Source organism: Ctenopharyngodon idella, chromosome 3, assembly GCF_019924925.1.
Source record: "Ctenopharyngodon idella isolate HZGC_01 chromosome 3, HZGC01, whole genome shotgun sequence".
NCBI lineage: Eukaryota > Metazoa > Chordata > Actinopteri > Cypriniformes > Xenocyprididae > Ctenopharyngodon > Ctenopharyngodon idella.
This window is the reverse complement of record NC_067222.1, coordinates 32,518,883-32,536,114: the sequence shown is the minus strand read 5'-3', so window position 1 is coordinate 32,536,114 and position 17,232 is coordinate 32,518,883. Positions and strand designations below refer to the sequence as shown.

Here is a 17,232-nt window from a genome sequence, read left to right as displayed (position 1 = left end):
CGAGGTCAGGCGAGACGTCAGCGCACACGAGGACTCATTCCGAGTGCTTAGTCAAACCTCCCTTTCTCTCGCCTCTCGCTGAGAGACACCGGCTGTTTGATTTCAACCAAACCGGGGGAAGGCCACACGCCACTAACAGAAAGTTTTAACGACGCACGGGGTGACCTTAACAGCGGCTAAGGCCGGACACGAAAGTGATCGAGTCAGTGGCTTTAAAGCGCGTGTGTGTGGAACAGCTGTGTGGCAATGGACCCGATAGACACTGCCCCTGATTCCTGGGATCAGGAGGACGATGGCGAGGCCCAGGTCGACGTGCAACTTTCCAAGGCTCTTTCTACCACCCTAAACGTGGACGCCAAGCCGTTTGTCCCCAACGTGCACGCCGCAGAATTCGTTCCATCCTTCCGGCCGAAGGGCTCCTCGGAAACTGTGGAGTCAGCGGGTGAGTTCCCGGTTATTTAACGTCTGTTAGCCGCGTTAGCTGTTAGCCTCACACACGCTTGTTCGCATGAGCTTAGCATCGATGCTACATCAGAGTTACCGTCAACGGCTCGAAGCGGAAACGTGGCCAACGTGTAATATGGAAGTTAACAATCGGAAAAACTTGCTCGACGTGAATAAGAAGTGTTCGTTAACACGATGATAACACTGTAACGTCTGTTCGTGCTAGAAAGTGAATAATTTGGGTGGAGACTTTGGGGTGTAGGTGCTTGTGAAGCAATTTTAGCTTTATAACAGTATATTTCTGCCTCTAAATAAAGAGTTAAAAGTGTGTTCAATTAGTTATTTGGATAACTACACAGCTAGCTGAAGCTGTAGTCATGTTATTGCCTTTTTATTGATACATGTGAACATGGACAAAAGGTGCTCTCGTTTGTTAGCATTGCAATATCATCATTACTGATGATCAGAGGCCTGGTGCTTCATAATCAGCCAGCTTCTTTCCTTGCTTGATTGTTTGGGGGCCAATTTTGACTGGGTTTTGTTTAAGGGTGGGGTTTGCGCCCCCCCTGTCTTACTGCAAACATGTACTCTTAAGCATTGTGCTGTTGTGGTGAAACAATGAAAGTCAATTGTTGCCCTAATCTACTCAGATCATGACACGAGAAATGTAAACTTTTAGATGAAATACTAATCTACAAAGTATTACCTTCCAGAAGATGGCTGATGTCAAAGCAATTGAATGTTGCCACTACAGCCAAAATTGTAAACTTACCTGAAGTCTTTGTGTTACCTGTTGTATTTGAATACACTGTGTTTATAAGGTACACACTGGAGGTCTTCTTAGAAAGATCAATGTAGCGTGTAATGGAGGTAAATGCAGATATGATCTGATCTGCTTATTTAACTTTTCCAAGCTTATTCGCATTTAAAAACCCCTGAAGAAACACTGTTTTTAATAGTTTTCTATTTTAAAGAGATGTAAGAGCTTTGAAAAATATTACGTTTTACAGTGGAACTCAGGCTACAGGCTACTTCAACAATTCATGATCTTGCCACAAAAAAACTTAATTTGTGCAAAAATATGGGAGTTTGTTGAAGGATTAGGGTCCTATAACTTTTTTCTGTCTTACAACAAGTGGAAGATATGCCACTCACACACTATTATTACATCATGCAGTTTGTTGTCTGTGATTGTGTTGAATGTTGACATGCAATTTCCCTTTTAAGATAATTATTCTTAGTAACTAGACTGTCCTGTATAATTACAGCTGTAAAAATAAACATTTTATTTTCCTGCAGGTCCTGAAACAGATGCCAATGTGGAAGTGTCAGAGCCTGAGTGTAAGTAAATGCTGAGATAAACCACCACATTTTTCTTCACATCCTCATAATGATGGTGATAACCATACAGAAGACTCTGCATCTAGTAACCTGAGCTTGTTCATATTCCAGTTTCCAACAAGTTGTCTAGTATTTTTTGATAAACACCATAGCGATTTAAAAAATCTGAATGGCTGTGTGGGAAAAGTATAAATATTGTTTGACTTCCTTTCTGCTCTGACAAGCGGGTATCAGAAATGGAAAGTTGCGTAGCACTTTGAGAACCACAGTATTTCTGCTTTTCTATTCCAGCGATATTCCAATTTTAAGGGTGCTCCTATTGATTACCAGCCGATTGATATTGACCGATAATTGTTTTAAATGGTTTGATCGGCGGTCTCTCTAAAGGTTGAGGAGATGACGCAAAACTTGCGAGACAACTTTTCAATGTGCAGCTAAAAATGCTTCGCTACATTCACCGGTCTTTCAGACACCTGGTAGAACCGGTCAGTTCTAGCAGGTGTCTGAAAAAGACCATAAATTTGAAACTCATTGCAACGACAGCAATGACGGCAAGACACTAGGGCTGTGATTTTTTTTTTTTTTTTTTTTTTTTTTTTTGTGCATTTCTTTCCTTCATAGTTAAATGCCCAAACTTAACATCCAAATCAGCAGTGATTGTCATAAAATGCATTCTACTGTTGCTAATCTGCAGGATGTACTCTAATGAAAAGAGTTAATAAAACTGCTTTAAGCTGAGAGAGATACTGTTCCCCAAGCTGCTTTCTGCACTCCGAGACTGAGTGGAACATGGGCTTCAATTTTGCATCTAAATGGTCAAATACACACACAAATTTGTGAAAATGCACAGTTTGGTGAGTATTCGGTTAAACGCTGTTGGTTATGTCTTAAGTGAACATAAACAGTTGGGAAATAAGTCGCATATGTAACAGTGTATTGGATCCGTGCATTCGGTACTAAAGTGACAGCAGCCTTATTTATCACGACTGTTTATGTGAGTACTCGCCAAGATGGGTATTTGACATAATTTTGTGCATTTATGAAAGTTTAAGTGCAAAAAGCACTCCGTTTTGTACTCCCCACTTTTTGATTGGCAACTTTGTGTGCCCGCTCTGGGTATGAGTGCACAAAACACTGTCCTGCATATGATAAACTAGTAACCATGCAGCACTGGCCCGACTGGGCAAGTGACAACTCTGTACCCAAAACACAAGTGAAAGTCTTGTATCGTAGCGTGCAACTCGCTTACACAGAAGATGTGGAGAGAGAGAAGATGCGGTACCACTGAATCACTCTCGCGGTTTGTGAAATTGTCTCACAGAAAGTTTTCAAATGACTGATTTGATCTGATAATCTGTATGGATTAGTTTGCTTGTTAAACCAACAAGCTAATTGAATAAATGTCATTGGTATTGGAGCTTCCAGTGATTGGTGATTGGCCCCAAAAAACCTGATCGGAGCACCCTTAGTGATTTTGCAGTTTCTTTTATCCCGTCTGCTTTTTTTTTTTTTTTTTTTTTTTTTAAACGCATTGGTCTGAACAGACATGTGAAAATCAGACTAATTTTTTTCAGTTTGCTGTGTTGTTGTTCAAAATAAAGTTTAGGCACAATTATGTTGACATCATACACAGTAGTATTAGTTAAAAAGGAAATGACTGAAGTTGTTGACACATGACCAGCAGTAAGAGGGTAAACGGTGTAAAATGATAATGTTGGTTTTGACATCAGCTCCGCCCATGGAGAACGGTGATGCAGAGATGGCAACAGATGACACCTGGGAGCAGAAAGGGAGTGAGCCCAGTGAGGCGGAGGCAGAGCCAGGAGGCCCTGAAGGAGACGGGGGTCAGGCTGAAGAAGACTCCCCTCAAGAGGAAGGAATGGAGGAAGAAGAAGTGCCAACACCTAAAGTAGCCCTCACACAGCCAAATGCCCCCAAGAAGGAACATGTTAACGTGGTCTTTATTGGCCATGTCGGTTAGTGTTTTTTTTTTTTTTGGTCTATTTGATTTACATGATAGATTGATTCCAATGTCTGTGATGGACTGTGAAGGTTTTAACTTCTCTAGGACTTAATACTTTTCAGTTGATTCTTGTGAAAAGATTTTTAACGAAGCGAGACCAGATTTAGTTTGAATTATTATTATTTTTTTCATTGATGATTAACTTTAAAAACCTTTTAATAAATAGGGGTATAAGAAAATATCGATACACGTGAATATCGCGATATTATGTTTGGCGATACTGTATCGATTCTCAAACACTATCGATATTTATATATTTATTTATTTACATCCAAGATTCGTGGCTATGTGTTCGATTTAAACCACAGACTGTATAAAACCCAACCGCTAGATGGCAGTGTTTGTTATCTCAGAACGTAAACTGATGCGGAGCCGGAGAAGCGCAAGGTGAAGGTGTGTGCATCGCTAGTGTTAGCATTAGCAAACCCAGCTCACAAGACGATAGAATTATTCCGCTTCCGCGGCATACAGAGCTGAAGTGCGGACTCATTTTGGCTTTAGCTATAAAGAAGCCACTAAGGAAATCGACAAGAGTAATTTTGTTTGCAAAATAGGCCATGTTAAAATCCAAATACTCGGGAAACGCATTCAATCTGAGAGCTCGCTTAACATCCCGACATCATCAGCGCTGCTGAGAAGTGTTTTGATAGATTTTCCACTCAGTAACAAAATAAACACACAGCAAAATTGACAGCGGTGGCGGCAAAAAGAAAGCATCTGATCATAGTGATGTGGATATGGTTGCACCAGCTCTGCAGTTCAGGACTTTAAATAGCACTTTATACAATGGACTGCTTTAAAGCAAACATCTTTACAGTATTAAATATAAAACAAACAGTCATTCAGTCATGGAATGGACTATGCACTTTCTGTTGTTAAATAGTTTAGAAATTAAAAACTGCTATACTGTGAACCTTTAAAACATATACACATAAAGAATCCTGCAGTCACTTTACTATTTTCCCTTTATTTAGATTGCACAAAATAGTGAATAGTGATTATATAAATGCAAATGATACTGTATTGATTAAATAAAATAAAGTTGCTTGTCAGGTTTTATGCATATGGTTGTGTTCTTTATGACCGTTTCTTCTAAAATTAGATCTTTCTAAAAAAAAAAAAAAAAACAAGAAATATCGCAATATATCGTCTTCTCACAATATATCCTATCGTAACCCCTGTATCGTGATACGTATTGTATCGCCAGATTCTTGGCAATACACAGCTCTATTAATAAATTGTTTTTATTTATTTTTTTTATATATATTTTTTTTCTTCTGTTTTTCACTTGTTTCTCGTTATGAATATAGCAGTGGAAAATGGAAATTGGTGCTAAATTATACAACAAACAAACATGATTGCACAGTAACTTCATACCATTTCTTTACAGTTTGTTGGATTTTGTCTTTAGCTTTCATTTCAGCTTCTTAAAGTGAGTAGTTCCAGTAACTTCACAGGTTCATTCGTCTCATTTGCTGGAATAGTTTTTGCACTTGGCTTTAAATTAGTTGGATTTGTTATAGAACCACTTTATTATTAATTAGTTAACACCAAGGCAACTCAGTTCATGCATCTCAGGAGCATCATGGGGAACATTTTTAAAATGTTTTTGGAGAACTGTGAATCTTTATCTGTCCTGGCCTCACCCTATTTTTTTCTTATCTCATATTCCTCCAGATGCTGGCAAGTCAACTATTGGAGGACAAATCATGTGAGTTGATAATTTTGACACGGTTTTAGCAGATATTGTTGGGTTTTCCATCCCGTTTCTGATAGCCTTGCCTTCTGCTTGTCCTCCACAGGTATTTAACGGGAATGGTGGACAAACGAACTCTGGAGAAGTATGAAAAAGAAGCCAAGGAAAAGAACAGGGAAACTTGGTAATTAGCTTAGTTGAGTTAATTTACCAGAACATCTGGTGGGTAGTCAAAAAAGATTCCCTCCAAACATAGCTGAAACTTGTAAGACTTCAGTCCTTTTGTGCCTAGAGGTAGACTGATTTACATAGTAAATGTTTTTTCTCAGGTACCTCTCCTGGGCCCTTGACACAAACCAGGAGGAAAGAGACAAAGGAAAGACTGTGGAAGTCGGACGTGCTTACTTTGAGACAGAGAAAAAGCACTTTACCATTCTGGATGCACCAGGCCACAAAAGCTTTGTGCCCAACATGATTGGTGGTGCTTCACAGGCCGATTTGGCAGTGCTGGTGAGTCATAATGTTGAATAGGCACTGAAGGACTGCCATGAGAAATATCCACTCATGCTGCCTGCAATTAAGAAAATCCACATGGAAAAACCCTCTCCACTGTTGAGCTGTGAGCAGATCGGATGTGGTTACAGTAGAGGGCGCTGTTTGAATACAGATGTCAGACTCAAAAGACATTGACTGTCACTCAGAGAACAGAAACTGCTGTCTGTTTGTTTTTTCCATTCACTTCAGTCCCTGTAGTAATTGTCATTATTTCTCTCTGAAGGTAATCTCTGCAAGGAAAGGAGAGTTTGAAACAGGCTTTGAGAAAGGAGGCCAGACGCGAGAGCATGCCATGTTGGCCAAAACTGCTGGAGTAAAGCATTTGATTGTACTTGTAAACAAAATGGATGATCCAACAGTCAACTGGAGTCTGGAGAGGTCAGTGAATGGACATTTATATTCAGAGGCTTTTGTTTTTGTATATTACTTTGTTTTATTTCTTTTTAAGAAAAAATGTTATAGAGTGTGTTCATTAAATTTATTCACTGTTTGCATGTAGGTACGAAGAATGTAAGGAGAAGCTTCTTCCATTTTTGAAGAAAGTTGGGTTCAACCCCAGGAAAGATGTTCATTTTATGCCATGTTCGGGACTTACTGGGGCCAACCTAAAGGAGCCGGCGGAGTATTGCCCTTGGTATATGTGAGTGTGCTGAGCTTGCTATTTAGGGATGGGCAATATGTTCAAAAAAATTATCACGATAAAACTTCTATGCCAGTTGATATCGATAATTATCACGATAGATGTCAAATCTTTATTTCATTCAAGTTTAAAGGCAGATTTTTGCTCCAGTTGTAGAAACCAGACCGTTAATTGTGATTTTAAACTACTTTGTCAGAACATGACAAACACTTGCACATTTCACTAATCTAAGGTAGAGCATTCAAAACATTTTGGTGGCACGTATCTTCGGCACAGTTTGCAGTGCAGCTGTAATATTAATTTGACATGTTTTGTCTCTTAGAAATGCACATTTGACGGTAGCTTGAATTGATAGTAGCAGTAGCTTGTGTTGGGATGATTTATGTTCATTAACAAAAACAGTTAAATCTATAAAAATTGTAACAACCTCATAGGGTAAAATTGAAATATTCTGACTTTTTGAATTAGGACTCTACTTTTATTAAAATGAACCATTGGTCATCTATAGTATCATACATTTAGATCACGATAACCACACACATAGCACCTCACTACCATAGTAAAATGCAACTATATGGTTTCAATGGTATTTGTATGAAAAACAATAGCCTAAATAAATTTAGTATAAATACAAATGCACAAATGCTGTAGCTTAATAATATTGTAATTATAGTCAATTACTCCTTTAAGTCGAAATTAATATAATAAAATATGATATCCCACATTTCTGCCACAATACCATGGTGTTACTACGGTAAATACATGTTAAATGATGGTGATTTGTAGATTGAAAAGCCTAACTGGACCGTACATGGCACAGTGTTTCTGGTGTTTGTCAGTGCTGTTGAGAATGTCAGCACTGTTACTTCTGGTTTAAACTAGTTTAAATCAGAGACAAGGGTTGGGAACCGAGAACTGGTTCTTATCCAGAACTGGTAGTGTTTTTTTTTTTTTTTTTTTTTTTTTTTTATAAAGTACCGGAACTGTGCAGAATGTCTAAGTTCTAAGGTGGGCGAAGTGCGAGGAGCCTATTCTTTAATAGACATGTCTCACCTCATGCATATTATAGCAATGAATGCACTGAAAAGCCCTCAAGCTACTCATGTATGTCAGATATCAATGCAGAGAGAGAGAGGTGCACAAAGCTGCTTGATTTATCTTTAAAAGATCGATTTATCGATTTCATCCCCCACATGATCTAATTCCTAAATGACAACGATTCGCCCGTGTATATTAAACCTTTGACAAAAATATAGCAACATTCAAATCTGCATTCGCGCTGCTGATCTAGAGAGAGCAGTTGTCATGTTTAGATATAAACAGCTTCACACACGATCTTTTCAAACACACTCATTTGTTAACATTAGTTAATGCATTAACTAATATGAGCTAACCATGAGCAATACATTTGTTACTGTATTTATGAATCTTTTGTTAATGTTAGGTAATAAAAATCCAGCTGTTCGTAGTTTGTTCATGTTACTCACAGTGCATTAACTAATGTTAACAAATACAACTCTTGAATTTAATAATGTATTAGTAAATGTTGAAATGAACATTAACAGATTAATAAATGCTGTAGAAATGCAGTTCATTATTAGTTCATGCAAACTAATGTAGTTAACTGTTAACTAATTTATTGTTATTGTAAAGTGTTACCAAATCTGAGATTAGCAGTCTGTTAAACTCATTTTACAAGTATAATAATCACAAAAAGGACTGTTTGAGTTGAGTATTGTGCATTTTTTTTTAATTTATTTTTTTTATTGGTTGTTTAATCATTTTAATGGAATCGGAACCTGACTTGTTAGGCAGAACCGGACATTTTTTTTACGATGATTCCAAACTCTTTCAGAGACATTCGTCGTCTTCGCTGAAATCAAGTACCACTCCCTGTATCACAGTGCTGTTTAGTAGTTGCGTGATTGAGACCGATCAGCGAGTAAATGCATCTGCTCTAGTAACGGTCCGTGTGGCACGGTTCAAATGAGTAGTGCTGTTTCGTTCCATTTTTGGCGCACAAACATTATATCGAACATTTATTGAACTTATCGTTTTATCAAGGAAAATTATATTGTGATAATTATCGTTATCATTTTATCATTTTATTTTTGTTTAAAAGTTTTGACCATTATCACTTAAAAATTTGAAATGTGGTATAAAATACATTAAATCAGTGGTTCTTAACCTTTTTGACTCTAAAGGCACCTTTTTGTCCAAGGCAATATTTGAAGGCCGTCCTGTCCAAGCTGATAATTACTTTTGAGTACCTCTGATTCTTCTGTAATAAAAATGAATAATCTCAAAAAAATGTCAGTTTTATGTTTTACTTTATTTAATGTTGTACTACAGCTTTAATTACTATTTACATTTAGTTCTATTAACTTTGGTTCTATTAACTAAAGTCTTAAAGACTTACTTGGGCCTCCCTGGAAGTTTGTTGATGACACCTGATTGTCCTTGGTTAAAAAAAAGTGCATGAATATTGTCTCAACTATTTTTGTGAAATGTTTTTTATGTACTTTGGACAGAGGGTTACCATTCATTCCACATCTGGACAGTTTGCCAAACTTCAACAGATCAAGTGATGGACCAGTCAGGTTACCCATTGTAGACAAATATAAGGCAAGTAAAGTGCAGGAACGTGTTCTTGTTCTGAATGGTGTTTTTGACAACAAAATATAAACTTTTTTTATTTTTTTTTTATTATTATTATTCATTTATGAATTATTTTCCACTGTATTGCTTTTGTTTTAAAAGATGCTTATGGTGTGTTTTTGCAGGACATGGGCACTGTTATATTGGGGAAATTGGAGTCGGGATCAATCAGTAAAGCTCAGCAACTTGTGATGATGCCCAACAGGGTAAGATTATGGTAATATAATACTTTAAAGCGTCAGGATTTATGGCAGGAATTGGCTGAATGACATATCCATGCCTGACTCAACTGTTTGCAGCACACTGTGGAGGTGCTGAGTTTGCTTTCTGATGACGTCGAAACCGATGATGCCGGACCTGGAGAGAACTTGAAGTTGCGGCTCAAAGGCATTGAAGAGGAGGAGATCCTGCCGGGCTTCATCCTCTGCAATGCTGAGAATCTTTGCCACACTGGGCGCACCTTTGATGCCCAGGTCAGTGAAAACTCATTAAACTTACTGTAATTAAAGAAATGATCCATCTTCAAAACAAATTCAGTTCTATCTGATTACTCCATTTTCTTTGTGTTTTCCTTTGCAATTCCACATATTAATTATGCTTTTGTCTCTGCCATTTTCAGATAGTAATCATTGAACACAAGTCAATCATCTGCCCAGGTTACAACGCAGTTCTTCACATCCACACCTGCATTGAAGAAGTGCAAATTACGGTAATGGTTGAAGATGTTACTCCACTTTTTTTTTTTTTTTTTTCCCCCCATGTCTTACATTGACTTGTATGATTAATTTAACATTTGTGCGGAAATTCTCTTGTTGTAAATCTGTGCTTGTAAGCCTGCTGACTTTAGCTTGGGGGAGTGCCCTCATTTACAGTTAGTTCTGTATCAGAGTGGTTTAAATGTGCCTCTGGCCCTTTTACAGGCCTTAATCTGTCTGGTAGACAAAAAGACAGGGGACAAGAGCAAAACACGACCCCGCTTCGTCAAACAGGACCAGGTGTGCATTGCTCGTCTGAGAACAGCTGGGACCATCTGCCTTGAGACCTTCAAAGATTTCCCTCAGATGGGACGCTTCACCTTACGAGATGAAGGTGAGTGGACATTTTTGCCAAATGTGACTTTAACTTGGATTTGTAGTTTTATATCTGTTCTGTGAATTTGAGTTTCATGAATATGTACTTTGCTTGTATTTCAGGGAAAACCATTGCCATTGGAAAAGTGTTGAAACTTGTTGCCGAGAAGGACTGAAAAGAAAGATTGGGGTTCTGAAACGACTGACCGAGGCGGAGGTAGATGCTGCTTCAGCTGCAGCACACTCCACAGCCCTCCTGTTCTTTCTCCCCTCCGCCTCCTGAAGACCAGCTTAAAAAAACTTCTCTTAAAGAAATCTGTTTTTAAGCAAATGAAAATGAAATCAAGTCCACATGTGTCAGCTTTCTCATATTGAGAGCTCAGCGATGCCATTGTTTTAGGTTCTCCCCCATGACCTGTTCCTCATCAATCTGCACACATTAAATGGCAAGAGATCTAGCTCTTCTGAATGTTTTTTTTTTTTTTTTTTTTTTTTTTTATTATATATAATTTCTTTTTGCTTCCATCAGAGAAATATAATGGCAGCATATACAGAAAACGTATGTGGACCAAGATTTGCTTGTTAACATAAAATGATTTATGAGCAGTAAAGTTTGAATGATTAACCAATTGAAACCAAAATGTTAATATCTTGGTTGTACATTTCTCCCATTGCTTATTTCCATTTTGGTTTCTGTTCACAACGTTCTTGCTAAGTGCATGAACGTGTTCACGTTATTAAAGCATCTTCTATGACAATAAAATATAAAATTGGGGAAAAAATTGAATTGTTGAATTTTTTTTTCTCTTCCTTCATAAGATGTTTTGTTCTATATGCCTGAATTCTTTAAAAAGAAAAGTGTGATAGAAATATATTTTACCTATATTTCTGCCTTGTTAATTCAGGATAAGGAAGTTTTGGTGAAATTTTGTCTTTTGATCTGTTAACATTTTTTTTATGTTAATGATTTGCCTTCCATCTTTTTCTGCAAAAATGTAATTTAGTCAAAAGCAGAAATCCTAAGCACTATGCATTACTAAATCCTATAACACTTAATACCTTGTGTGTGCAAGCTACAATGATATTGTCAGTGTTAGTATAAATCCCATGTCTTGTAAAACATGGGCTTGTTTATCAACTATGTTTAGCCTTTTAAAGTGGATGCAATTTGTTTTTGTTTGTGTGTGTTTTATATATATTTTTGGGCGCAACTGTTCTAAGACCCAAATAGGGCAGTGTAGTGCTGAAGTCCAGATGTTCATACTGACGCACCCACAGGGAGTGGCTTTCCCTCCACTGTATTTTGTGGATAAATACAGTAACTGGCAGACAGAAGTGCAACGAGAGCTTCTGTATAACCGTTGGCGTTCTTCGAGCTTTTGGAGTAAGTGTACTTCCTTTTTTTTTTTTTTTTTTTCTCTCTCTCTTTTTTTTTTAAATTTTTTAATTTTGATTACAGTTTTAGTTACATGACAAATTAGTATGAAAGCAATATTTAGTTATTTTATGTGTGTTTTGCATGCTCTAAGGCTAAGTTCATATCGACAATCTTGTATTTCTATAGATCAAGATGCACTCCAACATATCTTCTGTCCGGACCGAGACTGATGAAGCTGGTTCATACTCTGGAAGGACTTTCCACAAAGGAGTGAAATGTGGATGGAGTCACTTTCAAAAGCCAGCCTTGGCCATCTTCATTGGGAGTCTTCTCTTTGGCACAGGCACTGCACTGTCCTTGTTGTACTTCACCCAGGTGGGCAATGTGCCCTATTTAGTAGGACCTATATTCTTGTCTGTGGGGCTGATGTTTCTGGTCACTGGACTTGTCTGGGTGCCGGTCATCAAGCAGAAGATGGTCTATACAGCCATGACCCAAATGAGCCATGGCAGACCTCTGCTACCTGAACAAGGAATTCATGCACAGTCCTGTGTGACCATTTCGTAGAGACTCTGAGCTGTGGCTGTTATTAAGATAGAATGTTTGTTTTATTTATGGGATGACATTTATATCATGTATCTTTATCCTGTGAAATGAGAAATGTTGTATTTTTTTTCTGTGTGTGCAATCTATAGATGTTTCTCCTGTTGTAAGTGCTTTTTTTTATTGTGTTCCTGGCAAATCCCTACAACTGGATTAAAATGGCTTCAAATGCTCACCGCTGATGTCATCAGAGGTCAGAATTAATTCAGCTCATACTGAAGAGTAGGGCCACACAGAATAATAATAATATAGGTACAAGTATGTAGGTCAGCTCTAGAAAAAAACCTTTAGATTAAAAACATGAAGCACGGTTTTTGTCCACCATTATGATTTAATGCATTGTTATTGAACATATTGTTTGAGTATTGTTATATAAGTACATACTGATTGTCGCAATGTTCATAATGACTATTTCTGTATTATAATTCTCCCAGGTTTTCTCACTAAATTTTAGGAAATAGTACTAATAATCAGGGGTCAAATTGGGATATATATATATATTTTTTTTATGTGGGGTGAGGCTCTGTGGTTTCAATGGCCCATGACCAAGTAAACACTGTAATAAATAAATCATGTAATATTTTTTGTAAAAAATGATAATACTGGAATTTAGCCAGCATGCTTACATCAGCTTCTATGCTGATGTAAGGTTAAATGAGAATGTGCTGTCTGTATATTTCTTTCTTAATTTATACCACAACAGTATACAAGTGTCTTTATTGAAATCTTGATTTTTTTTTTTCTTTTCCAAAAGGCAGATAAAATTGTGTCTTCATTTTAAATGGACAGCAATATATTTAATCATGTCTGGCAATTTAAAAATGTTTTAGCCTTCCACATATTTCTACACTATGTTATATGTTAGGGGAATGTTGGAATAATGTTGGAATAACGTTAGGAGAACGTTAAAATAACAATAGAGATACGTTAAAATAACGTCATAACGTTATAATAACTTTAGAATAACGTTAGAGGAACGTTAGGCAAATGTTATAAACAATAAATAAAAACAAGATGGTTTGTAATACTGATTATAGTCCTCCATACATCCATTTTCCATACCGCTTATAATATACTGTGTCACAGGTGTGCTGGATGATTACTGACGTACAGTGGAGTAATGATATCAGAGTAAAGAGGTTAGGGGAACGTTCTACAAACCAAAAACTAACGTTCTTTTTCTGTTAAGAAAACTTTCCTGGTTAACCAAAAACAAACCATAAAAAAGAACATTCTGGAAACCAGAAACTAATGTTCTGGCAACCAAAAATTGTTAGCTGGGCCCCAGCAAAAACAGAACATTCCCCTAATGTTAGTATTTGGTATAGGAACATTAGAATAACATTAGGGGAATGTTATAATAACGTTAGGGGAACGTTAGAATAATGTTAGGGGAACGTTAAAATAACGTTAGAATAACATTAGGGGAACGTTAGAATAATGTTAAGGGAATGTTAGAATAACGTTAGGGGAATGTTAGAATAACGTTGGGAGAACGTTAGGATAATGTTGGGAGAACGTTAGGATAACATTACGGGAATGTTAGAATACCATTATAATAATGTTAAGGGAATGTTAGAATAACGTTAGGAGAATGTTAGCATTATGTTATAGGAATGTAAAAATAACGGTAGGGGAAGGTTAAAATAACGTTAGAATAACGTTCTACAAACCAAAAACTAACGTTCTAGTTCCGTTTAGAAAACTTTCCTGGCTAACCAAAAACAAACCGTAAAAAAAAACATTCTGGGAACCAGAAACTAACGTTCTGGCTACCAAAATTGTTAGCTGGGCCCCAGCAAAAAAAGAACGTTCCCCTAATGTTAGTATTTGGTTCCTGTTTTTTTGGGTTTTTAATCAAATAATAACATTCTGGGAACTTTTTAGGTTTTCTTTTTGCAACCAAAAAACAACGTTCCCAGAACGTTGTATTATGGTCATCTTTCAATAACCTAAAAATAACTTGTATAGAATGTTTATTATAACGTTGATGATAAGCCTCCATACATCAAATTTCCATATCGCTTATACTATACTGGGTTGCGGGTGAACTGGATGATTACTGGTGCGCAGCATTACTGACGTTAGAACATTAGAATATCGTTAGGGGAATGTTAGGGGAACGTTAGAACAACGTTAAGGGAATGTTAGAATAATGTTAGGAAAATGTTAGAATTACGTCATAGGAATGTTAGAATAACATTAGGGGAATGTTATAATAATGTTAGGGGAACGTTAAAATAACTTTAGAATAACGTTAGAATAACATCAGGGAAATATAACGTTAGGGGAACGTTCAATTAACATTAGAATAATGTTAGAATAATGTTAAAATAATGTTAGAATAATGTTAAAATAACATTAGGGGAACGTTAAAATAACGTTAAGGGAATGTTAGAATAACGTTAGGAGAATGATATAATAACGTTAGGGGAACGTTAGAATAACGTTAGGGGAAAGTTAGAATACCGTTAAGGGAACGTTAAAATAACATTAGGGGAACGTTAAAATAACATTACAATAATGTTAGAATAACGTTAGAATAATGTTAGGGGAACGTTAGAATAACATTAAAGGAACATTAAAATAATGTTAGAATAATGTTAGGGGAACGTTAGAATAACATTAAGGGAATGTTAAAATAACGTTAGAATAATGTTAGAATAACGTTAGAGGAACGTTAAAATAACGTTAGAATAATGTTAGGGGAACGTTAGAATAACATTAAGGGAGCGTTAAAATAACGTTATAATGTTAGAATAATGTTAGGGGAACGTTAGAATAACATTAAGGGAACTCTAAAAAAAATGAACGTTAGAATAATGTTAAGGGAATGTTAGAATGACGTTAGAATTACGTAATAGGAATGTTAGAATAACAGTAAGGGAATGTTAGAATAATGTTAAGGGAACGTTAAAATAACATTAGGGGAACATTAGAATAACGTTAGAATAATGTTAGAATAACATTAGGGGAACGTTAAAATAACGTTAGAATAATGTTAGAATAACGTTAGAATAATGTTAGGGGAACGTTAGAATAACATTAAGGGAACGTTAAAATAACGTTAGAATAATGTTAGGGGAACATTAGAATAACATTAAGGGAACGTTAAAATAACATTAGAATAATGTTAGAATAACATTAGGGGAACGTTAGAATAACGTTAGGAGAATGTTAGAATAATGTTAGGAGAATGTTAGCATTACATTATAGGAATGTTAAAATAACGTTCTACAAACCATAACATAATGTTCTATTTCCGTTTAGAAAACTTTCCTGGCTAACCAAAAACAAACCGTAAAAAATAACATTCTGGGAACCAGAAACTAACGTTCTGGCAACCAAAAATTGTTAGCTGGGCCCCAGCAAAAAAAAAAAGAATGTTCCCCTAATGTTAGTATTTGGTTCCTGTTTGTTTGTTTTTTTGTTGTTTTTTTTTTTTTGTGTTTTTTTGTTTTTTTGAGAATCAAATAATATCATTCTAGGAAAGTTATTTTTAGGTTTTCTTTTTGAAACCAAAAAATAACATTCCCAGAACGTTGCAGTGTGGTCATCTTTCAATAACCTAGATAACCCCTAAATAATCATTAGGGGAACGTTAGAATAACGTTAGGGGAACATTAAGGAAATGCTAGAATAACGTTAGGAGAACGTTGGAATTACACTATAGGAACATTAGAATAACATTAGGGGAATGTTATATTAACGTTAGGGGAACGTTAGAATAACGTTAAGGGAACGTTAAAATAACATTAAAGGAAAGTTAAAATAAAGTTAGAATAATGTTAGAATAACGTTAGGGGAATGTTAGAGTAACGTTAGAAGAACGTTAACATTACATTATAGGAATGTTAAAACAATGTTAGGGGAACGTTAAAATAACGTGAGAATTGTGTTTCCTTCTAGAGCATCAGTAAATGTTTGAACCTTTTTTAATAGTTGTGTTTGAGTCCCTCAGTTGTCCTCAGTGTGAAAAGACGGATCTCAAAATCATATAGTCACTGCTGGAAAGGTAAAAAATAGGCAAAAAATATATGAAAACTGAAGAATTTGCAGGACATGGAGGATTTTTCTGAAGAACAGAGCTCAGTTTAACTGCTCAGAACAAACAAGAGACTCATGAACAACCATCACAAAACAAAAAAAAACAGTCGTGGATCATCCAGGAAACCACACACAGTATTAAGAATCAGTGGTTCCCAAACTTTTGAATGGGGTTATTTTAATAAATTCAGCTATTTTTTTGTCTTGTGTACTATATGTAAACATCTTTTATGTAAAATATCTTACTCAGGACAGTACTAAATAAAAAATAACATGCATTTTGTATGATCTCTCTTATTTTGTTGAAATTATTCACATTTTCACAGATCCTGCAAGTGGTTCCCATACTTTTTCATGCAACTATATATATATATATATATATAAAATTGAAAATGTACGAGGAGGAAAGTCCACTGATGAGTTTTACCAAGCATAAGCCATATGTGCCAGCCTGCTGGGACTCAGCACTGGACGGCCCCAGCCCAATTTAATCCTGCTAATAATTACATATGATTCATGAACTAATCAGTTTTTGGGTGTTCTCATTTTGTCTGATTAACCGGTTCACAAAACGATTCGTTCACGAATACGACTGAATTGGTCTAAGCGGTCAACACTTCACCGACTCATTTGTAGAGCAACCGAGGATTTAACTGATTGGCAAAAAGTTATAAAGTTATAAATATCAGACATTTTTATAAATAAAACCATTGCAAATATGTTTACGACATGATTGTATGACAGCTTTGTCAACACGTGCAAAAAGTTTGTTTTAAT

The 17,232-nt window shown here is 36.1% G+C and overlaps 1 protein-coding gene across 1 annotated transcript; it reads left to right on the top strand.

Annotated features, from left to right (window-relative positions):
* The first annotated feature begins 5 nt into the window (after positions 1-5).
* gspt1l (G1 to S phase transition 1, like) lies at positions 6-11,214 on the top strand. Its single transcript, XM_051888063.1, has 14 exons — positions 6-442; positions 1,744-1,785; positions 3,516-3,761; positions 5,486-5,519; positions 5,611-5,688; positions 5,834-6,014; positions 6,283-6,437; positions 6,559-6,699; positions 9,231-9,324; positions 9,483-9,563; positions 9,657-9,830; positions 9,977-10,066; positions 10,278-10,446; positions 10,551-11,214. The coding sequence occupies exons 1-14, from the start codon at positions 247-249 to the stop codon at positions 10,601-10,603; spliced, it is 1,734 nt and encodes a 577-aa protein (XP_051744023.1). The 5' UTR covers positions 6-246; the 3' UTR covers positions 10,604-11,214.
* Positions 11,215-17,232: the final 6,018 nt, after the last annotated feature.